General features: G+C 46.7%; 1 protein-coding gene across 1 annotated transcript; it reads right to left on the bottom strand.

Moving 5' to 3' along the window:
• Window positions 1–21,245: 21,245 nt before the first annotated feature.
• LOC118943871 (vegetative cell wall protein gp1-like) lies at window positions 21,246–21,851 on the bottom strand (the record flags this gene model as incomplete). The annotated part of the gene is made up of 1 exon (XM_036960329.1): window positions 21,246–21,851. A coding segment is annotated over one exon (606 nt), but the record flags the coding sequence as incomplete, so codon positions are not given.
• Between the last annotated feature and the right edge of the window lie 139 nt (window positions 21,852–21,990).

The following is a 21,990-nucleotide window of genomic DNA, read 5'->3' as shown; positions in this document are numbered from 1 at the left end:
TGCTTTATCCGGGTAGCCGGAAAGTAGAGCATTGCAGTGGGTATAGTAGTGGTAGTGGTTACAGTAGTGGTTATACAGTGGGTATAGTAGTGGTTACAGTAGTGGTTATACAGTGGGTATAGTAGTGGTAGTGGTTACAGTAGTGGTTATACAGTGGGTATAGTAGTGGTTACAGTAGTGGTTATACAGTGGGTACTGTAGTGGTTACCGTGGAGGCTTTGCTCTCTCTAAAGCATGCTGGCTCGAATCAGAGAGAGCGATTGTCTATCAGATGCTGTGAATGTATACACGAGTGGCATTTATTTACTGACATTGTGGTGGTTACCACACTGCTATTTGACTGTCTCTAATGAGGTTATGGTTATCTTTTCTTTTACATTATCTTAGTTTTATTTATTTGAACTCTGTGTTTTCCAATTTCATATTCTATAAAGTCAAACAGGCGTCATTCCTCCTCTTAACTCGTGTTACCTTAGCAACCACAACACATAAAAGAACAATGATTATTTTTCATGGAAGTGGAATGTAGAGAGGTTGAATTTTATTTTCCTCCCCCCGAGCAGAATGATCTGATTTGGAAGAATGCTTGCTGGGAAGGAACACAATATCTAATATTGTAAAATAACCAACAGAACATCACATTACCTATCGGGACATTTCAGCGGTGGGACCCATGCCATCTGAAACAGAAAGGTTGTACCGGTTGTGGTCTTCCTCTTCTGAGGAGGAGTAGGACATATCGGACCAATATGCAGCGTGGTAAATGTTGGTCATATTTATTACACTGAACACAGAAAGGTTGTACCGGTTGTGGTCTTCCTCTTCTGAGGAGGAGTAGGACATATCGGACCAATATGCAGCATGGTAAGTGTTGGTCATATTTATTACACTGAACACAGAAAGGATGTAACGGTTGTCATCTTCCTCTTCTGAGGAGGAGTAGGACATTTCGGACCAATATGCAGCGTGGTAAGTGTTGGTCCCATTTATTACACTGAACACGGGAAACAAACGAACAAGCGAATAAAGAAAAAACAGAAACATAGTAGTGGTTACAGTAGTGGTTATACACTGAAACGGAAAATAACCACCCACAACTAACAGGGGGAAAACAGGCTGCCTAAGTATGGTTCCCAATCAGAGACAACAACTACCCACAACTAACAGGGGGAAAACAGGCTGTCTAAGTATGGTTCCCAATCAGAGACAACAACTACCCACAACTAACAGGGGGAAAACAGGCTGCCTGAGTATGGTTCCCAATCAGAGACAACAACTACCCACAACTAACAGGGGGAAAACAGGCTGCCTGAGTATGGTTCTCAATCAGAGACAACAACTACCCACAACTAACAGTGGGAAAACAGGCTGCCTAAGTATGGTTCCCAATCAGAGACAACAACTACCCACAACTAACAGGGGGAAAACAGGCTGCCTGAGTATGGTTCTCAATCAGAGACAACAACTACCCACAACTAACAGGGGGAAAACAGGCTGCCTAAGTATGGTTCTCAATCAGAGACAACAACTACCCACAACTAACAGTGGGAAAACAGGCTGCCTGAGTATGGTTCTCAATCAGAGACAACAACTACCCACAACTAACAGTGGGAAAACAGGCTGCCTAAGTATGGTTCCCAATCAGAGACAACAACTACCCACAACTAACAGTGGGAAAACAGGCTGCCTAAGTATGGTTCTCAATCAGAGACAACAACTACCCACAACTAACAGTGGGAAAACAGGCTGCCTAAGTATGGTTCTCAATCAGAGACAACAACTACCCACAACTAACAGTGGGAAAACAGGCTGCCTAAGTATGGTTCTCAATCAGAGACAACAACTACCCACAACTAACAGTGGGAAAACAGGCTGCCTAAGTATGGTTCTCAATCAGAGACAACAACTACCCACAACTAACAGTGGGAAAACAGGCTGCCTAAGTATGGTTCTCAATCAGAGACAACAACTACCCACAACTAACAGTGGGAAAACAGGCTGCCTGAGTATGGTTCCCAATCAGAGACAACAACTACCCACAACTAACAGTGGGAAAACAGGCTGCCTGAGTATGGTTCCCAATCAGAGACAACAACTACCCACAACTAACAGTGGGGAAACAGGCTGCCTAAGTATGGTTCCCAATCAGAGACAACAACTACCCACAACTAACAGTGGGAAAACAGGCTGCCTAAGTATGGTTCCCAATCAGAGACAACAACTACCCACAACTAACAGTGGGAAAACAGGCTGCCTAAGTATGGTTCCCAATCAGAGACAACAACTACCCACAACTAACAGTGGGGAAACAGGCTGCCTAAGTATGGTTCTCAATCAGAGACAACGATTGACAGGCTGCCTCTGATTGGGAACCATACCAGGCCTAAACACATAGAAATACAACATAGACTACCCACCCCTCTGATTGGGAACCATACCAGGCCAAACACATAGAAATATAAACTCAAGAACAAAACATATAATGCCCACCCCAACTCACGCCCTGACCAACCTAAAAATATAAACATACAAAAGGAACTAAGGTCAGGACGTGACAAACGTAATGTTTTTGCTTTTCATTTTCACTTTGTAAAAATAAGTTAACAAATGTGGAGCAGACATTTTCCCAACTAATTTGGAAAATTAAGACAAATCGTAAAGAAAACAGGAAACATTCATCATACTAATGAACACGTTATTATCTCACAGATGTGCGTCCCAAATGGCACCCTGTTCACTACCATCAGCCCCTGGTCAAAATAAATGCACTACAAAGGGATTAGGGTCATATTTTGGGACGCAGAACCCCTCCTCTCGTTCCCCAGGTGAATGAAGGGCCATGGTGGAGTCGTAGAAAAGTCCAGTAAAATTAGAAAAATAGGTCCCACAGGTAACGAATACAATTAATATTATCTTATCGGTGGATTTGGAGGGTTTATTCAAAGAATATTTAAATACTGCGATAATAATTAGACGTCTACAATGTTAATTAGGCTTGATAGTTGTTTAATCTATAATAAATAGTTGGTACCATAGGAACGTAGTCTGAGCAGGATTCTGCCTCTTTAATTCCAACACTTTTATATGTGTCATAGTGTGAATAAACTTTTGTCATAACTTTTGTGCACGACTGTAATATTTACATAAGCACCTGTGGCATTTTCACCAAATGAGAATAGCAGAATGGAAACAAGCATAGTTGCTCCGTCTCTCTCCCTCTGTCTCTGTCTCTGTTTCTCTCTCTCTCTCTCTGTCTCTCTCTCTGTCTCTCTCTCTGTGTCTCTCTTTCTCTGTTTTGCTCTCTTTCTTTCTTTCTTTCTCTCTCTCTCTCTCTCTCTCTCTCTCTCTCTCTCTCTCTGTCTCTCTCTCGCTCTCTCTCTCTCTCTCTCTCTCTCTCTCTCGCTCTCTCTCTCTCTCTCTCGCTCTCTCTCTCTCTCTTTCTCTCTATGGGGCTAAAACTGATTAAACTTCTCATTGCTTTGAATCCTTCATGCAAGCCCAAATCCTGTCATGGACACATGGTAACTGGTGTGGAGCGGAAATGGGCTCTCCTCTCTACAATGCTCCGTATGTCCCTGCTCTGCAGCCATAAAGCATTGGTGCAAATTAAATTAAATCCACTCCAAACCCTCTGCTTTCTGCGTGTAATCTGTAATCCCTACAATAATCCTGGTGGGAGGATAGCGTGCATAATATAATCAGAGTGCTCTTATGACACTTATCAGAGATACTAACAAGTAGAGAGTTAACAATAGAGATACTAACAGGTAATGGTAGAGATACTAACAGAAAACAGTAGAGTTACTAACAGGTAACAGTAGAGATACTAACAGGTAACAGTAGAGATACTAACAGGAAACAGTAGAGATACTAACAGGTAACAGTAGAGATACTAACAGGAAACGGTAGAGATACTAACAGACAACAGGAGAGTTACTAACAGGTAACAGTAGAGATACTAACAGGTAACAATAGAGATACTAACAGGTAACAGTAGAGATGCTAACAGGTAACAATAGAGATACTAACAAGTAACAGTAGAGATACTAACATGTAACAATAGAGATGCTAACAGGTAACAGTAGAGATGCTAACAGGTAACAATAGAGATGCTAACAGGTAACAATAGAGATACTAACAGGTAACAGTAGAGATACTAACAGGTAACAGTAGAGATACTAACAGATAGGGAGGTAACAGTAGAGATACTAACAGGTAACAGTAGCGATGCTAACAGGTAACAGTAGAGAAACTAACAGATAGGGAGGTAACAGTAGCAATGCTAACAGGTAACAGTAGAGATACTAACAGATAGGGAGGTAACAGTAGAGATACTAACAGGTAGGGAGGTAACAGTAGAAATGCTAACAGGTAACAGTAGAGATACTAACAGATAGGGAGGTAACAGTAGAGATACTAACAGGTAACAGTAGAGATACTAACAGATAGGGAGGTAACAGTAGAGATACTAACAGGTAGGGAGGTAACAGTAGACATGCTAACAGGTAACAGTAGAGATGCTAACAGGTAACAGTAGAGATACTAACAGGTAACAGTAGAGATACTAACAGGTAACAGTAGAGATACTAACAGATAGGGAGGTAACAGTAGAGATACTAACAGATAGGGGGGTTACAGTAGAGATACGGATTTGCATTGAGAAATCACTTCATTGACTACAGAAATAATTGTTGTTGATATGCAGCCATTGACAATGGTCGAGGATGTCAGCTTCAATGCCCTAATGACATATCTAGAACGAGTCTCCAAGATACCATGTCAAAAAACTGCAATGGCCTGGATGGAGAAAATGTACAATTATTACTATCCAAGTACAAAGCTCGGGCTTTCAAACAAAAGATTGTTGGACGTCTCTAACAGTAACAGTTGGGATATACTAAAGATTAGGGAGTCAACTGTAGCAGAGAGACTCACTCTCTCTCGCATACACACACAGGCCCACGGAGTTGTGAAGACAACAGTAGGATTATGGTACACTGCAGACAGCGATCAGCCTTTCTTTAAACAAACAGCACATTGAAGTCTTTGAGATGTGTACCCCATAACACAATAGATGTGTAACCCATAACACAATAGATGTGTACCCCATAACACAATAGACGTGTAACCCATAACACAATAGACGTGTAACCCATAACACAATAGATGTGTAACCCATAGCACAATAGATGTGTAACCCATAACACAATAGATGTGTAACCCATAACACAATAGATGTGTACCCCATAACACAATAGATGTGTACCCCATAACACAATAGATGTGTAACCTATAACACAATAGATGTGTACCTCATAACACAATAGATGTGTAACCCATAACACAATAGATGTGTAACCTATAACACAATAGATGTGTAACCCATAACACAATAGATGTGTACCCCATAACACAATAGATGTGTAACCCATAACACAATAGACGTGTAACCCATAACACAATAGATGTGTAACCCATAACACAATAGATGTGTAACCCATAACACAATAGATGTGTACCCCATAACACAATAGATGTGTAACCCATAACACAATAGATGTGTACCCCATAACACAATAGATGTGTAACCCATAACAGAATAGATGTGTAACCCATAACACAATAGATGTGTACCCCATAACACAATAGATGTGTAACCCATAACACAATAGATGTGTACCCCATAACACAATAGATGTGCACCCCATAACACAATAGATGTGTAACCCATAACACAATAGATGTGTAACCCATGACACAATAGATGTGTACCCCATAACACAATAGATGTGTACCCCATAACACAACAGATGTGTACTCCATAACACAACAGATGTGCACCCTAGATACCCTATAACACAACATATGTGTACTCCATAACATAACAGATGTGTACCCCTTAACAGAACAGATGTGCACCCTAGATACCCCATAACAGAACCGATTTGTACCCCGTAACACAACAGATGTGTACCCCATAACACAACAGATGTGTACCCTAGACACCCCATAACAGAACCAATTTGTACCCCGTAACACAACAGATGTGTACCCCATAACACAACAGATGTGTACCCCATAATGCAACAGATGTGTACCCCATAACACAACCGATGTGTACCGCATAACACAACCGATGTGTACCCCATAACACACCAGATGTGTACCCTAGATACCCCATAACACCACAGATGTCTACCCCATTACACAACAGATGTGTACCCCATAATGCAACAGATGTGTACCCTAGATACCCCATAATACAACAGATGTGTACCCCATAACACAACCGATGTGTAACCCCATAACACAACCATCTGTCCTCTGTAGTGTTACCTATATCTGTCCTCTGTAGTGTTACCTATATCTGTCCTCTGTAGTATTACCTATATCTGTCCTCTGTAGTGTTACCTTTATCTGTCCTCTGTAGTGTTACCTATATCTGTCCTCTGTAGTGTTACCTTTATCTGTCCTCTGTAGTGTTGCCTATATCTGTCCTCTGTAGTGTTACCTATATCTGTCCTCTGTAGTGTTGCCTATATCTGTCCTCTGTAGTGTTACCTATATCTGTCCCCTGTAGTGTTACCTATATCTGTCCTCTGTAGTGTTACCTATATCTGTCCTCTGTAGTATTACCTATATCTGTCCTCTGTAGTGTTACCTATATATGTCCTCTGTAGTGTTACCTATATCTGACCTCTGTAGTGTTACCTATAACTGGCTTTGTTCGATGAGCTAAAGCAGAGGCTGTAAATGAAGTCTTCTCACTGACTTGAATAAATGCTTAATTAAAATTGCAGCCAGGAGTTTTTAATGAATAAATCCAGGCTGAATTAGCACCTACTAATAAAAAAAACGTTAATGTTTAATTCATCAGATGAGGAATTTGCGATTCCAATGAGTGACTTCCTAACAGCCTTACAGCCTCTTTTCTCTGTCTCAACATTTGTTTTGGACAAACCTCATGTGATCCGCTCTGAGAAATACAGCATTTTGAAATGCGTTCCAAATGACACCCTACTCCCTATATAGTGCACTACTTTGGACCAGAGCCCAGTGCACTATGAAGGGAATAGGATCTAAAGTAGTGCACTATGTAGGGAATAGGGTGTCATTTGGGGCGGGTGGTGAGATGTTTGTTACAGACTCAAAGCTGCTCCCGGGCCAAGAGTTTTGTTGAGGTTCATTTCCTGGTGTTGTACTTGTAATGGTTTTCTTTTTTATCTGAGGTTTAGACCAGAGGGAACTGAAAAGGTCACTGCACTGTCACATTTTATCAGCAGAGACCAGTTTTACACCTTGTACCCCATTCAGGGAGGAGGTGGAAGAGAGGGAACACACACCATCCGGTACGCCTGTTCATATGCAGACAGAGAGAGAGAGAGGCAGAGTGTCATTTCAGACCCAGAGAGAGAGGCAGAGGGAAGTTACAGGCCCAGAGACAGAGGCAGAGTGTCATTTCAGACCCATAGATAGAGGGATAGTGTCATTAAAGGCCCAGAAAGAGAGGGAGAGGGAAGTTACAGACCCAGAGAGTGAGGCAAAGTGTCATTTCAGGCCCAGAGAGAGGGGCAGTGTCATTTCAGACCTAGAGAGAGAGGGAGAGGGAAGTTACAGACCCAGAGAGAGGGAGAGTGTCATTTCAGACCCAGAGAGAGCTGGAGAGGGAAGTTACAGACCCAGAGAGAGAGGGAGAGTGACATTTCAGACCCAGAGACAGAGGGAGAGTGTCATAAAAGGCCCAGAGAGAGAGGGAGAGAGAAGTTACAGACCCAGAGAGAGAGGGAGAGTGTCATTTCAGACCCAGAGAGAGAGGGAGAGGGAAGTTACAGACCCAGAGAGAGAGGCAAAGTGTCATCACAGGCCCAGAGAGAGGGACAGTGTAATTTCAGACCTAGAGAGAGAGTGAGAGGGAAGTTACAGACCCAGAGAGAGAGGCAAAGTGTCATTTCAGGCCCAGAGAGAGGGGCAGAGTGTCATTTCAGACCCAGAGAGAGAGGGAGAGTTTCATTAAAGGCCCAGAGAGAGAGGGAGAGGGAAGTTACAGACCCAGAGAGAGAGGGAGAGTGTCATTTCAGACCCAGAGACAGAGGGAGAGTGTCATTAAAGGCCCAGAGAGAGAGGGAGAGGGAAGTTACAGACCCAGAGAGAGAGGGAGAGTGTCATTTCAGACCCATAGAGAGAGGGAGAGGGAAGTTAAAGACCCAGAGAGAGAGGCAAAGTGTCATTTCAGGCCCAGAGAGAGGGGCAGAGTGTCATTTCAGACCCAGAGAGAGAGGGAGAGGGAAGTCACAGACCCAGAGAGAGAGGGAGTGTCATTTCAGACCTAGTGAGAGAGTGAGAGGGAAGTTACAGACCCAGAGAGAGAGTGAGATGGAAGTTACAGACCCAGAGAGAGAGGCAAAGTGTCATTTCAGACCCAGAGAGAGAGAGAGGGAGAGGGAAGTTACAGACCCAGCGAGAGAGGCACAGTGTCATTTCAGACCCAGAGAGAGGGAGAGTTTCATTACAGGCCCAGAGATAGAGGGAGAGTGTCATTACAGGCCCAGAGAGAGAGGGAGAGTGTCATCACAGGCCCAGAGAGAGAGGGAGAGTGTCATTACAGGCCCATAGAGAGAGGGAGAGTGTCATTACAGGCCCAGAGAGAGAGGGAAAGTGTCATCACAGGCCCAGAGAGAAAGGGAGAGTGTCATCACAGGCCCAGAGAGAGAGGGAGAGTGTCATTACAGGCCCATATAGAGAGGGAGAGTGTCATTACAGGCCCAGAACAGAGCCAACCTGTGACTGTGGGATACACTGTGAAATAATGTGGGGTTTTTTTAACCAAAGAAGGAAAGTCTGTTCTGTTTTAACCAAGTCAACGTAGAGATAAAGAAGAAGTGAGCCACTATGGGGCTCTGGTCAAACATAGTTCACTATGAAGGGAATAGGCCCCTATGTGGCTCTGGTCAAACATAGTTCACTATGAAGGGAATAGGGCCTTATGGGGCACTATGAAGGGAATAGGGCCCTATGGGGCACTATGAAGGGAATAGGGCCCTATGTGGCTCTGGTCAAACGTAGTTCACGATACACTGAGTGTACAAAACATTAGGAACACCTTCTTAATATTTAGTTGCAGTCGCCGCTTTTGCCCTCAGAACATCCTCAATTTGTCGGGTCGTTGACTCTACATGGTGTTGAATGTGTTCCACAGGGATGCTGGCCTATGTTGACTCTACATGGTGTTGAATGTGTTCCACAGGGATGCTGGCCTATGTTGACTCTACATGGTGTTGAATGTGTTCCACAGGGATGCTGGCCCACGTTGACTCTACATGGTGTTGAATGTGTTCCACAGGGATGCTGGCCCACGTTGACTCTACATGGTGTTGAATGTGTTCCACAGGGATGCTGGCCCACGTTGACTCTACATAGTGTTGAATGTGTTCCACAGGGATGCTGGCCCACGTTGACTCTACATGGTGTTGAATGTGTTCCACAGGGATGCTGGCCCACGTTGACTCTACATGGTGTTGAATGTGTTCCACAGGGATGCTGGCCCACGTTGACTCTACATGGTGTTGAATGTGTTCCACAGGGATGCTGGCCCACGTTGACTCTACATGGTGTTGAATGTGTTCCACAGGGATGCTGGCCCACGTTGACTCTACATGGTGTTGAATGTGTTCCACAGGGATGCTGGCCCACGTTGACTCTACATGGTGTTGAATGTGTTCCACAGGGATGCTGGCCCACGTTGACTCTACATGGTGTTGAATGTGTTCCACAGGGATGCTGGCCCATGTGGACTCTACATGGTGTTGAATGTGTTCCACAGGGATGCTGGGTCGTTGACTCTACATGGTGTTGAATGTGTTCCACAGGGATGCTGGCCCACGTTGACTCTACATGGTGTTGAATGTGTTCCACAGGGATGCTGGCCCACGTTGACTCTACATGGTGTTGAATGTGTTCCACAGGGATGCTGGCCCACGTTGACTCCAATGCTTCCCACAGTTGTCAAGTTGGCTCGATGTCCTTTGGGTGGTGGACCATTCTTGATACACACAGGAAACTGCTGAGCATGAAAAACCCAGCAGTTTTGTAGTTCTTGACACACTCAAACAGGTGCGTCTGGCACCTACTACTATACCCTGTTCAAAGGCACTTAAATATTTAGTCTGAGCCATTCACCCTCTGAATGGCTCACATTCACAATCCATGTCTCAATTGTCTCAAGTTATTTAACCAGTCTCCTCCCCTTCATCTACACTGATTTGAAGTGTATATTACAGGTGACATCAATAAGGGATCATGGCTTTCACCTGGATTCACCTGGTCAGTCTGTGTCATGGAAAGAACAGGTGTGCGTCATGTTCTGTACACTCAGTGTAAAGGGAATATTGTTAATTTGGGAGTAAGGGGAGTGTGAATGTTTCAACGAAATGTTTGTACAAAATAAAAATAAATCCCAGTGCAGTTATCCCAAAACACTCACTAACAGGTCTCAGATCATCATAAAGGAAACAAATATGAAACAAACAGCACCAATGCTGTAACGTCAATAGAAGGAGAGATTATTTGGATATAAATCTCTCCGCACGTCATCGTCCCTAACAGTTGGAAACAGGGCAGCGAGTGAGACAGGGAAGAGACAGACGTGAGAGATGTTAAAATGAGAAGGTGGTGAAATTAAATGCAAACTTTGCAGGGGTGTAAATGAGCTACGGTGCTTCCCTCTCTCTCTACCATGCTGTTTGAGGGGATGAATTAGACTACAGAGGCAGTACAGGTACCATGCTGTTTGAGGGGATGAATTAGACTACCGAGGCAGTACAGGTACCATGCTGTTTGAGGGGATGAATTAGACTACAGAGGCAGTACAGGTACCATGCTGTTTGAGGGGATGAATTAGACTACAGAGGCAGTACAGGTACCATGCTGTTTGAGGGGATGAATTAGACTACAGAGGCAGTACAGGTACCATGCTGTTTGAAGGGATGAATTAGACTACAGAGTCAGTACAGGTACCATGCTGTTTGAGGGGATGGATTAGACTACAGAGGCAGTACAGGTACCATGCTGTTTGAGGGGATGAATTAGACTACAGAGGCAGTACAGGTACCATGCTGTTTGAGGGGATGAATTAGACTACAGAGGCAGTACAGGTACCATGCTGTTTGAGGGGATGAATTAGACTACAGAGGCAGTACAGGTACCATGCTGTTTGAGGGGATGAATTAGACTACAGAGGCAGTACAGGTACCATGCTGAAAGGGAGGCAGTACAGGTACCATGCTGTTTGAGGGGATGAATTAGACTACAGAGGCAGTACAGGTACCATGCTGTTTGAAGGGATGAATTAGACTACAGAGTCAGTACAGGTACCATGCTGTTTGAGGGGATGAATTAGACTACAGAGGCAGTACAGGTACCATGCTGTTTGAGGGGATGAATTAGACTACAGAGGCAGTACAGGTACCATGCTGTTTGGGGGATGAATTAGACTACAGAGGCAGTACAGGTACCATGCTGAAAGGAAGGCAGTACAGGTACCATGCTGAAAGGGAGGCAGTACAGGTACCATGCTGTTTGAGGGGATGAATTAAGCTACAGAGGCAGTACAGGTACCATGCTGTTTGAGGGGATGAATTAGACTACAGAGGCAGTACAGGTACCATGCTGAAAGGGAAGCAGTACAGGTACCATGCTGTTTGAGGGGATGAATTAGACTACAGAGGCAGTACAGGTACCATGCTGTTTGAGGGGATGAATTAGACTACAGAGGCAGTACAGGTACCATGCTGTTTGAGGGGATGAATTAGACTACAGAGGCAGTACAGGTACCATGCTGTGTGAGGGGATGGATTAGACTACAGAGGCAGTACAGGTACCATGCTGAAAGGGAGGCAGTACAGGTACCATGCTGTTTGAGGGGATGAATTAGACTACAGAGGCAGTACAGGTACCATGCTGTTTGAGGGGATGAATTAGACTACAGAGGCAGTACAGGTACCATGCTGTTTGAGGGGATGAATTAGAATCCATAGGCAGTACAGGTACCATGCTGTTTGAGGGGATGAATTAGACTACAGAGGCAGTACAGGTACCATGCTGTTTGAGGGGATGAATTAGACTACAGAGGCAGTACAGGTACCATGCTGTTTGGGGGATGAATTAGACTACAGAGGCAGTACAGGTACCATGCTGTTTGGGGGATGAATTAGACTACAGAGGCAGTACAGGTACCATGCTGAAAGGAAGGCAGTACAGGTACCATGCTGAAAGGGAGGCAATACAGGTACCATGCTGTTTAAGGGGATGAATTAAACTACAGAGGCAGTACAGGTACCATGCTGTTTGAGGGGATGAATTAGACTAGATAGGCAATACAGGTACCATGCTGTTTGAGGGGATGAATTAGACTACAGAGGCAGTACAGGTACCATGCTGTTTGAGGGGATGAATTAGACTACAGAGGCAGTACAGGTACCATGCTGTTTGAGGGGATGAATTAGACTACAGAGGCAGTACAGGTACCATGCTGAAAGGGAGGCAGCGTGAGACCCAACCCGTTGCTGGCAACAGTTCAATAACACTCAGAGTGTTTGGGTTGTTAATCGGATTCATTCCGACATTTCAAAATGTCTCTTTAAAAAAAAAAAAAATGTAATACTTTTTTGCGTGTACTTGTTTGACATTTTACTGCACTGTTATGAGCTGGTAACAAAAGCATTTAACATCTGCTAAACTGTGTCTGTGACCAATACACTTGGAAAGGTTTGAATTTGTTGTTGCCTAGTTGTTTTCTGTAGGTTTCTACACTACTTTCCCTCCACCTACAGCATCTCTGAATATTGTGCAGTTCCTTTGGTTTTGATGCCTCAGGACAGAGTATTGGGGTGGCAGGATAGTCTAGTGGTTAGAGTGTTGGGCCAGTAACTGGAAGGTTGCTGGATCAAGTCCCTGAGCTGACAAGGTGATAGGGTGAATAAGCAGTGGTCATAGTAACTTCACTCTGCCTGGCAGGGAGCAGGATGAATATGCAGTAGTCATAGTAACTTCACTCTGACTGGCAGGGAGCAGGGTGAATATGCAGTAGTCATAGTAACGTCACTCTCCTGGCAGGAAGCAGGGTGAATATGCAGTAGTCATAGTAACGTCACTCTGCCTGTCAGGGAGCAGGGTGAATATGCAGTAGTCATAGTAACTTCACTCTGCCTGGCAGGGAGCAGGGTGAATAAGCAGTAGTCATAGTAACTTCACTCTGCCTGGCAGGGAGCAGGGTGAATATGCAGCAGTCATAGTAACGTCACTCTGCCTGGCAGGGAGCAGGGTGAATAAGCAGTAGTCATGGTAACTTCACTCTGCCTGGCAGGGAGCAGGGTGAATATGCAGTAGTCATAGTGACGTCACTCTGCCTGGCAGGGAGCAGGGTGAATAATTAGTAGTCATAGTAACGTCACTCTGCCTGGCAGGGAGCAGGGTGAATAATTAGTAGTCATAGTAACTTCACTCTGCCTGGCAGGGAGCAGGGTGAATATGCAGTAGTCATAGTAACGTCACTCTGCCTGGCAGGGAGCAGGCTGAATAATTAGTAGTCATAGTAACTTCACTCTGCCTGGCAGGGAGCAGGGTGAATATGCAGTAGTCATAGTAACGTCACTCTGCCTGGCAGGGAGCAGGGTGAATAATTAGTAGTCATAGTAACGTCACTCTGCCTGGCAGGGAGCAGGGTGAATAATTAGTAGTCATAGTAACGTCACTCTGCCTGGCAGGGAGCAGGGTGAATATGCAGTAGTCATAGTAACTTCACTCTGCCTGGCAGGGAGCAGGGTGAATAAGCAGTAGTCATAGTAACTTCACTCTGCCTGGCAGGGAGCAGGGTGAATATGCAGTAGTCATGGTAACTTCACTCTGCCTGGCAGGGAGCAGGGTGAATAATTAGTAGTCATAGTAACTTCACTCTGCCTGGCAGGGAGCAGGGTGAATATGCAGTAGTCATAGTAACTTCACTCTGCCTGGCAGGGAGCAGGGTGAATATGCAGTAGTCATAGTAACTTCACTCCGCCTGGCAGGGAGCAGGGTGAATAAGCAGTAGTCATAGTAACTTCACTCTGCCTGGCAAGGAGCAGGGTGAATATGCAGTAGTCATAGTAACTTCACTCTGCCTGGCAAGGAGCAGGGTGAATATGCAGTAGTCATAGTAACTTCACTCTGCCTGGCAAGGAGCAGGGTGAATATGCAGTAGTCATAGTAACTTCACTCTGCCTGGCAGGGAGCAGGGTGAATATGCAGTAGTCATAGTAACTTCACTCTGCCTGGCAGGGAGCAGGGTGAATAAGCAGTAGTCATAGTAACTTCACTCTGCCTGGCAAGGAGCAGGGTGAATAATTAGTAGTCATAGTAACTTCACTCTGCCTGGCAGGGAGCAGGGTGAATATGCAGTAGTCATAGTAACGTCACTCTGCCTGGCAGGGAGCAGGCTGAATAATTAGTAGTCATAGTAACTTCACTCTGCCTGGCAGGGAGCAGGGTGAATATGCAGTAGTCATAGTAACGTCACTCTGCCTGGCAGGGAGCAGGGTGAATAATTAGTAGTCATAGTAACGTCACTCTGCCTGGCAGGGAGCAGGGTGAATAATTAGTAGTCATAGTAACGTCACTCTGCCTGGCAGGGAGCAGGGTGAATATGCAGTAGTCATAGTAACTTCACACTGCCTGGCAGGGAGCAGGGTGAATAAGCAGTAGTCATAGTAACGTCACTCTGCCTGTCAGGGAGCAGGGTGAATATGCAGTAGTCATAGTAACTTCACTCTGCCTGGCAGGGAGCAGGGTGAATAAGCAGTAGTCATAGTAACTTCACTCTGCCTGGCAGGGAGCAGGGTGAATATGCAGTAGTCATAGTAACGTCACTCTGCCTGGCAGGGAGCAGGGTGAATAAGCAGTAGTCATGGTAACTTCACTCTGCCTGGCAGGGAGCAGGGTGAATATGCAGTAGTCATAGTGACGTCACTCTGCCTGGCAGGGAGCAGGGTGAATAATTAGTAGTCATAGTAACGTCACTCTGCCTGGCAGGGAGCAGGGTGAATAATTAGTAGTCATAGTAACTTCACTCTGCCTGGCAGGGAGCAGGGTGAATATGCAGTAGTCATAGTAACGTCACTCTGCCTGGCAGGGAGCAGGCTGAATAATTAGTAGTCATAGTAACTTCACTCTGCCTGGCAGGGAGCAGGGTGAATATGCAGTAGTCATAGTAACGTCACTCTGCCTGGCAGGGAGCAGGGTGAATAATTAGTAGTCATAGTAACGTCACTCTGCCTGGCAGGGAGCAGGGTGAATAATTAGTAGTCATAGTAACGTCACTCTGCCTGGCAGGGAGCAGGGTGAATATGCAGTAGTCATAGTAACTTCACTCTGCCTGGCAGGGAGCAGGGTGAATAAGCAGTAGTCATAGTAACTTCACTCTGCCTGGCAGGGAGCAGGGTGAATATGCAGTAGTCATGGTAACTTCACTCTGCCTGGCAGGGAGCAGGGTGAATAATTAGTAGTCATAGTAACTTCACTCTGCCTGGCAGGGAGCAGGGTGAATATGCAGTAGTCATAGTAACTTCACTCTGCCTGGCAGGGAGCAGGGTGAATATGCAGTAGTCATAGTAACTTCACTCCGCCTGGCAGGGAGCAGGGTGAATAAGCAGTAGTCATAGTAACTTCACTCTGCCTGGCAAGGAGCAGGGTGAATATGCAGTAGTCATAGTAACTTCACTCTGCCTGGCAAGGAGCAGGGTGAATATGCAGTAGTCATAGTAACTTCACTCTGCCTGGCAAGGAGCAGGGTGAATATGCAGTAGTCATAGTAACTTCACTCTGCCTGGCAGGGAGCAGGGTGAATATGCAGTAGTCATAGTAACTTCACTCTGCCTGGCAGGGAGCAGGGTGAATAAGCAGTAGTCATAGTAACTTCACTCTGCCTGGCAAGGAGCAGGGTGAATAATTAGTAGTCATAGTAACTTCACTCTGCCTGGCAGGGAGCAGGGTGAATATGCAGTAGTCATAGTAACGTCACTCTGCCTGGCAGGGAGCAGGCTGAATAATTAGTAGTCATAGTAACTTCACTCTGCCTGGCAGGGAGCAGGGTGAATATGCAGTAGTCATAGTAACGTCACTCTGCCTGGCAGGGAGCAGGGTGAATAATTAGTAGTCATAGTAACGTCACTCTGCCTGGCAGGGAGCAGGGTGAATAATTAGTAGTCATAGTAACGTCACTCTGCCTGGCAGGGAGCAGGGTGAATATGCAGTAGTCATAGTAACTTCACTCTGCCTGGCAGGGAGCAGGGTGAATAAGCAGTAGTCATAGTAACTTCACTCTGCCTGGCAGGGAGCAGGGTGAATATGCAGTAGTCATGGTAACTTCACTCTGCCTGGCAGGGAGCAGGGTGAATAATTAGTAGTCATAGTAACTTCACTCTGCCTGGCAGGGAGCAGGGTGAATATGCAGTAGTCATAGTAACTTCACTCTGCCTGGCAGGGAGCAGGGTGAATATGCAGTAGTCATAGTAACTTCACTCCGCCTGGCAGGGAGCAGGGTGAATAAGCAGTAGTCATAGTAACTTCACTCTGCCTGGCAAGGAGCAGGGTGAATATGCAGTAGTCATAGTAACTTCACTCTGCCTGGCAAGGAGCAGGGTGAATATGCAGTAGTCATAGTAACTTCACTCTGCCTGGCAAGGAGCAGGGTGAATATGCAGTAGTCATAGTAACTTCACTCTGCCTGGCAGGGAGCAGGGTGAATATGCAGTAGTCATAGTAACTTCACTCTGCCTGGCAGGGATCAGGGTGAATAAGCAGTAGTCATAGTAACTTCACTCTGCCTGGCAAGGAGCAGGGTGAATATGCAGTAGTCATAGTAACTTCACTCTGCCTGGCAAGGAGCAGGGTGAATATGCAGTAGTCATAGTAACTTCACTCTGCCTGGCAGGGAGCAGGGTGAATATGCAGTAGTCATAGTAACTTCACTCTGCCTGGCAAGGAGCAGGGTGAATATGCAGTAGTCATAGTAACTTCACTCTGCCTGGCAGGGAGCAGGGTGAATATGCAGTAGTCATAGTAACTTCACTCTGCCTGGCAGGGAGCAGGGTGAATATGCAGTAGTCATAGTAACTTCACTCTGCCTGGCAGGGAGCAGGGTGAATATGCAGTAGTCATAGTAACTTCACTCTGCCTGGCAGGGAGCAGGGTGAATATGCAGTAGTCATAGTAACTTCACTCTGCCTGGCAGGGAGCAGGGTGAATATGCAGTAGTCATAGTAACTTCACTCTGCCTGGCAAGGAGCAGGGTGAATATGCAGTAGTCATAGTAACTTCACTCTGCCTGGCAGGGAGCAGGGTGAATATGCAGTAGTCATAGTAACTTCACTCTGCCTGGCAGGGAGCAGGGTGAATATGCAGTAGTCATAGTAACTTCACTCTGCCTGGCAGGGAGCAGGGTGAATATGCAGTAGTCATAGTAACTTCACTCTGCCTAGCAGGGAGCAGGGTGAATATGCAGTAGTCATTGTTCAGGCATGATTAATGATGGTGTAGAAGTGATGTTAATGATTATGTGTGACATGTATCCCAATTGGCACCTTATTCCCTATGTCGTGCACTACTTTAGATCAGAGCCCTATGGACCCTGGTCAAACATAGTGCGCGAAAAATAATAGATTGCCATTTGAGACTCATCCTAAACCTCCCTCCAATCTTTTGTGATCTGCCTTTCTGTCACAGTTACAGTGGTCATTGTAGAAGCTTCACACACCTGGCAGAGAGTGCAGGTGTGATTGATGAACGGGTATAAGTGATGATGATGCCTGGGCTGGCTGTTGGCCTTTCTACATAAGGGTCCTCCATCAGCCTGATAAATAACCGCTCATTCTCTGGGCAGAGGCTCGGGGAACAGGAAGGCAGGGCTGTGCTGGTTCTTCTACTGAGGTAATTAGGGCCGTGATTAATTCCGGTTGGCCTGTGTCCCATAGTGTTTTGATACAGCCTTCTAATAGGCATACAGTAAGTAGATCGTCTGCATAGCAGGCTGACACTGGTATTTGTCTTGTCTGTGAGTTGTGTAATGGGTTGTCATGGAAACATATTGTTGTTCTATTTAGTCTTAATAAAGGGACATCCACTCCCACCTAGCTTGCATCTTCAATGTCACACTATCCCCTAGTGCTACTACTTTAGACCAGGACCCATAGGGCTTTGTTCACAAGTAGTGCACTATATAGTGAATATGGATGCAATTTGGGATGGATGTTAGACTTTGCGTATTCCATTAGTCGTGGCGTGTCAAGTGATGGTTTGTTCTGTAGTCATTATCATTACAAACAAACATCTAACTGAATCCCCTGAGACATGTCATTAAATAACAAATAATACTGTTTTGTTTATGAGAAATACTACCTGTTCTAAGGCCATGCCTAGAATGTGTCACGGGTCAATTCAAAGCATAAACCTACAGTACGTTCAGGATTACTGAAGTTATTATCTTCCAGACTAGTTTTAACACATGTAAAGACCTGTGTCCTTCATAGCCTCTTGAGTAATATGTTGGTGATCAGCACTTGGCAAAGAGACTAAACAGTTTTGAAAAAGGGCAGAAAATACAGTGGGTTTTATTAACTTCCGTCTCGCCAAGATAAATAGACGACTTGGAGTTTAATGTTCCCTAAAATGAAGACGTTTCATCCAGACGACTAGTTTTATTATTCTAGCTGACAGGGCATCGTTCATTTACTACACTAAGTTATGTGGCAGAGTCCTTCCCTGTTTGTTGTTGTTGTTTTTGTGCCGCTCTTTTCAATGAAGTAAAAACGACATTCCCTTTTTAAAGGTGAACACGTCGCCTAGCGTTTTGAGTAACTGAATCACGGGGACAATATGTGCTGGGACATTTCTGGAGACAATTTGCTCTTTTTGACTTTATGTCTATGAAGCATTAAAAGACTGATAAATGAAATATTTACTTCAGTTTGTTTGTGTTTAAACTCTACAGGATCGGTGTTTAAACTCTACAGGATCAGTGTTTAACCTCTACAGGATCAGTGTTTAACCTCTACAGGATCAGTGTTTAACCTCTACAGGATCAGTGTTTAACCTCTACAGGATCAGTGTTTAACCTCTACAGGATCAGTGTTTCACCTCTACAGGATCAGTGTTTAACCTCTACAGGATCAGTGTTTAACCTCTACAGGATCAGTGTTTCACCTCTACAGGATCGGTGTTTAACCTCTACAGGATCAGTGTTTCACCTCTACAGGATCAGTGTTTAACCTCTACAGGATCAGTGTTTAACCTCTACAGGATCAGTGTTTAACCTCTACAGGATCAGTGTTTAACCTCTACAGGATCAGTGTTTCACCTCTACAGGATCAGTGTTTAACCTCTACAGGATCAGTGTTTAACCTCTACAGGATCGGTGTTTCACCTCTCTGTTAACTGTATTTGTCTTTTTGTTAACGCAGTGAGAGCAGATGTTATAGTCTCCCAGTGGCACCCTATTACCTACGTAGTGCACTACTTTTGACCAGGCCCCGATAGGGATTAGAGTGCCATTTGGAACGGATGTCGGTGTTTTCTAATGGACTTCTGCTCCTTTCATTCACCTGAAGTCACGTTCATCTCTACAGTATTAACAACACATGGATGGTGACTGCCGCAGGGCAGCACACACCAGGGGATTTAAATGTTCTTGTTTTCAGTCATTAATGAGTGGTGTGTGTGTGTGTGTGTGTGTGTGTGTGTGTGTGTGTGTGTGTGGATATGATGCTCTCTCTCTCTCTCCTGCTGCTGTCAGCCCTTTAAGAAGATTGATCTATTACATATTTGGAGACAGTGTCTTTGATGAGCTAATGATATTATACCATATATATACCACCAACTCAGTAGTGACGCATGTAATGATATTATACCATATACCATATATATACCACCAACTCAGTAATGACGCATGTCCAGCAATGCAGTGGTAGTGCTGGGACTGGGGCTGGTGGTAGTGAGGGGACTGGTGGTAGTGAGGTGGCTGGTGGTAGAGAGGGGACTGGTGGTAGTGAGGGGACTGGTGGTAGTGAGGGGACTGGTGGTAGTGTGTGGACTGGGGCTGGTGGTAGTGAGGGGACTGTGGCTGGTGGTAGTGTGGGGACTGGGGCTGGTGGTAGTGAGTGGACAGGGGCTGGTGGTAGTGAGGGGACTGGGGATGGTGGTAGTGGGGGGACTGGGGCTGGTGGTAGTGTGGGGACTGGGGCTGGTGGTAGTGAGGGGACTGGGGCTGGTGGTAGTGAGGGGACTGGGGCTGGTGGTAGTGTGGGGACTGGGGCTGGTGGTAGTGAGTGGACTGGGGCTGGTGGTAGTGAGGGGACTGGGGCTGGTAGTAGTGAGGGGACTGGTGGTAGTGAGGGGACTGGGGCTGGTGGTAGTGAGTGGACTGGGGCTGGTGGTAGTGAGGGGACTGGGGCTGGTGGTAGTGAGGGGACTGGGGCTGGTGGTAGTGTGGGGACTGGGGCTGGTGGTAGTGAGGGGACTGGGGCTGGTAGTAGTGAGGGGACTGGTGGTAGTGAGGGGACTGGGGCTGGTGGTAGTGAGTGGACTGGGGCTGGTGGTAGTGAGGGGAATGGGGCTGGTATTAGTGAGGGGGCTGGTGGTACTGTGGGGACTGGGGCTGGTGGTAGTGTGGGGACTGGGACTGGTGGTAGTGTGGGGACTGGGGCTGGTGGTAGTGAGGGGACTGGGGCTGGTGGTAGTGAGGGGGATGGTGGTAGTGTGGGGACTGGGACTGGTGGTAGTGAGGGGACTGGGGCTGGTGGTTGTGAGGGGGCTGGTAGTAGTGAGGGGACTGGGGCTGGTGGTAGTGAGGGGACTGGTGGTAGTGAGTGTACTGGGGCTGGTGGTAGTGAGGGGACTGGGGCTGGTGGTAGTGAGGGGGATGGTGGTAGTGTGGGGACTGGGACTGGTGGTAGTGAGTGGACTGGGGCTGGTGGTAGTGAGGGGACTGGGGCTGGTGGTAGTGAGGGGACTGGGGCTGGTGGTAGTGTGGGGACTGGGGCTGGTGGTAGTGAGTGGACTGGGGCTGGTGGTAGTGAGGGGACTGGTGGTAGTGAGGTGGCTGGTGGTAGAGAGGGGACTGGTGGTAGTGAGGGGACTGGTGGTAGTGAGGGGACTGGTGGTAGTGTGTGGACTGGGGCTGGTGGTAGTGAGGGGACTGTGGCTGGTGGTAGTGTGGGGACTGGGGCTGGTGGTAGTGAGTGGACAGGGGCTGGTGGTAGTGAGGGGACTGGGGATGGTGGTAGTGGGGGGACTGGGGCTGGTGGTAGTGTGGGGACTGGGGCTGGTGGTAGTGAGGGGACTGGGGCTGGTGGTAGTGAGGGGACTGGGGCTGGTGGTAGTGTGGGGACTGGGGCTGGTGGTAGTGAGTGGACTGGGGCTGGTGGTAGTGAGGGGACTGGGGCTGGTAGTAGTGAGGGGACTGGTGGTAGTGAGGGGACTGGGGCTGGTGGTAGTGAGTGGACTGGGGCTGGTGGTAGTGAGGGGACTGGGGCTGGTGGTAGTGAGGGGACTGGGGCTGGTGGTAGTGTGGGGACTGGGGCTGGTGGTAGTGAGGGGACTGGGGCTGGTAGTAGTGAGGGGACTGGTGTTAGTGAGGGGACTGGGGCTGGTGGTAGTGAGTGGACTGGGGCTGGTGGTAGTGAGGGGACTGGGGCTGGTATTAGTGAGGGGGCTGGTGGTACTGTGGGGACTGGGGCTGGTGGTAGTGTGGGGACTGGGACTGGTGGTAGTGTGGGGACTGGGGCTGGTGGTAGTGAGGGGACTGGGGCTGGTGGTAGTGAGGGGACTGGGGCTGGTGGTAGTGTGGGGACTGGGACTGGTGGTAGTGAGGGGACTGGGGCTGGTGGTTGTGAGGGGGCTGGTAGTAGTGAGGGGACTGGGGCTGGTGGTAGTGAGGGGACTGGTGGTAGTGAGTGTACTGGGGCTGGT

This window comes from Oncorhynchus mykiss, chromosome 23, assembly GCF_013265735.2.
Source record: "Oncorhynchus mykiss isolate Arlee chromosome 23, USDA_OmykA_1.1, whole genome shotgun sequence".
Taxonomy (NCBI): Eukaryota; Metazoa; Chordata; class Actinopteri; order Salmoniformes; family Salmonidae; genus Oncorhynchus; species Oncorhynchus mykiss.
Note: the sequence above shows the minus strand (reverse complement) of the source record. Positions and strands in the feature narration are given on the sequence as shown.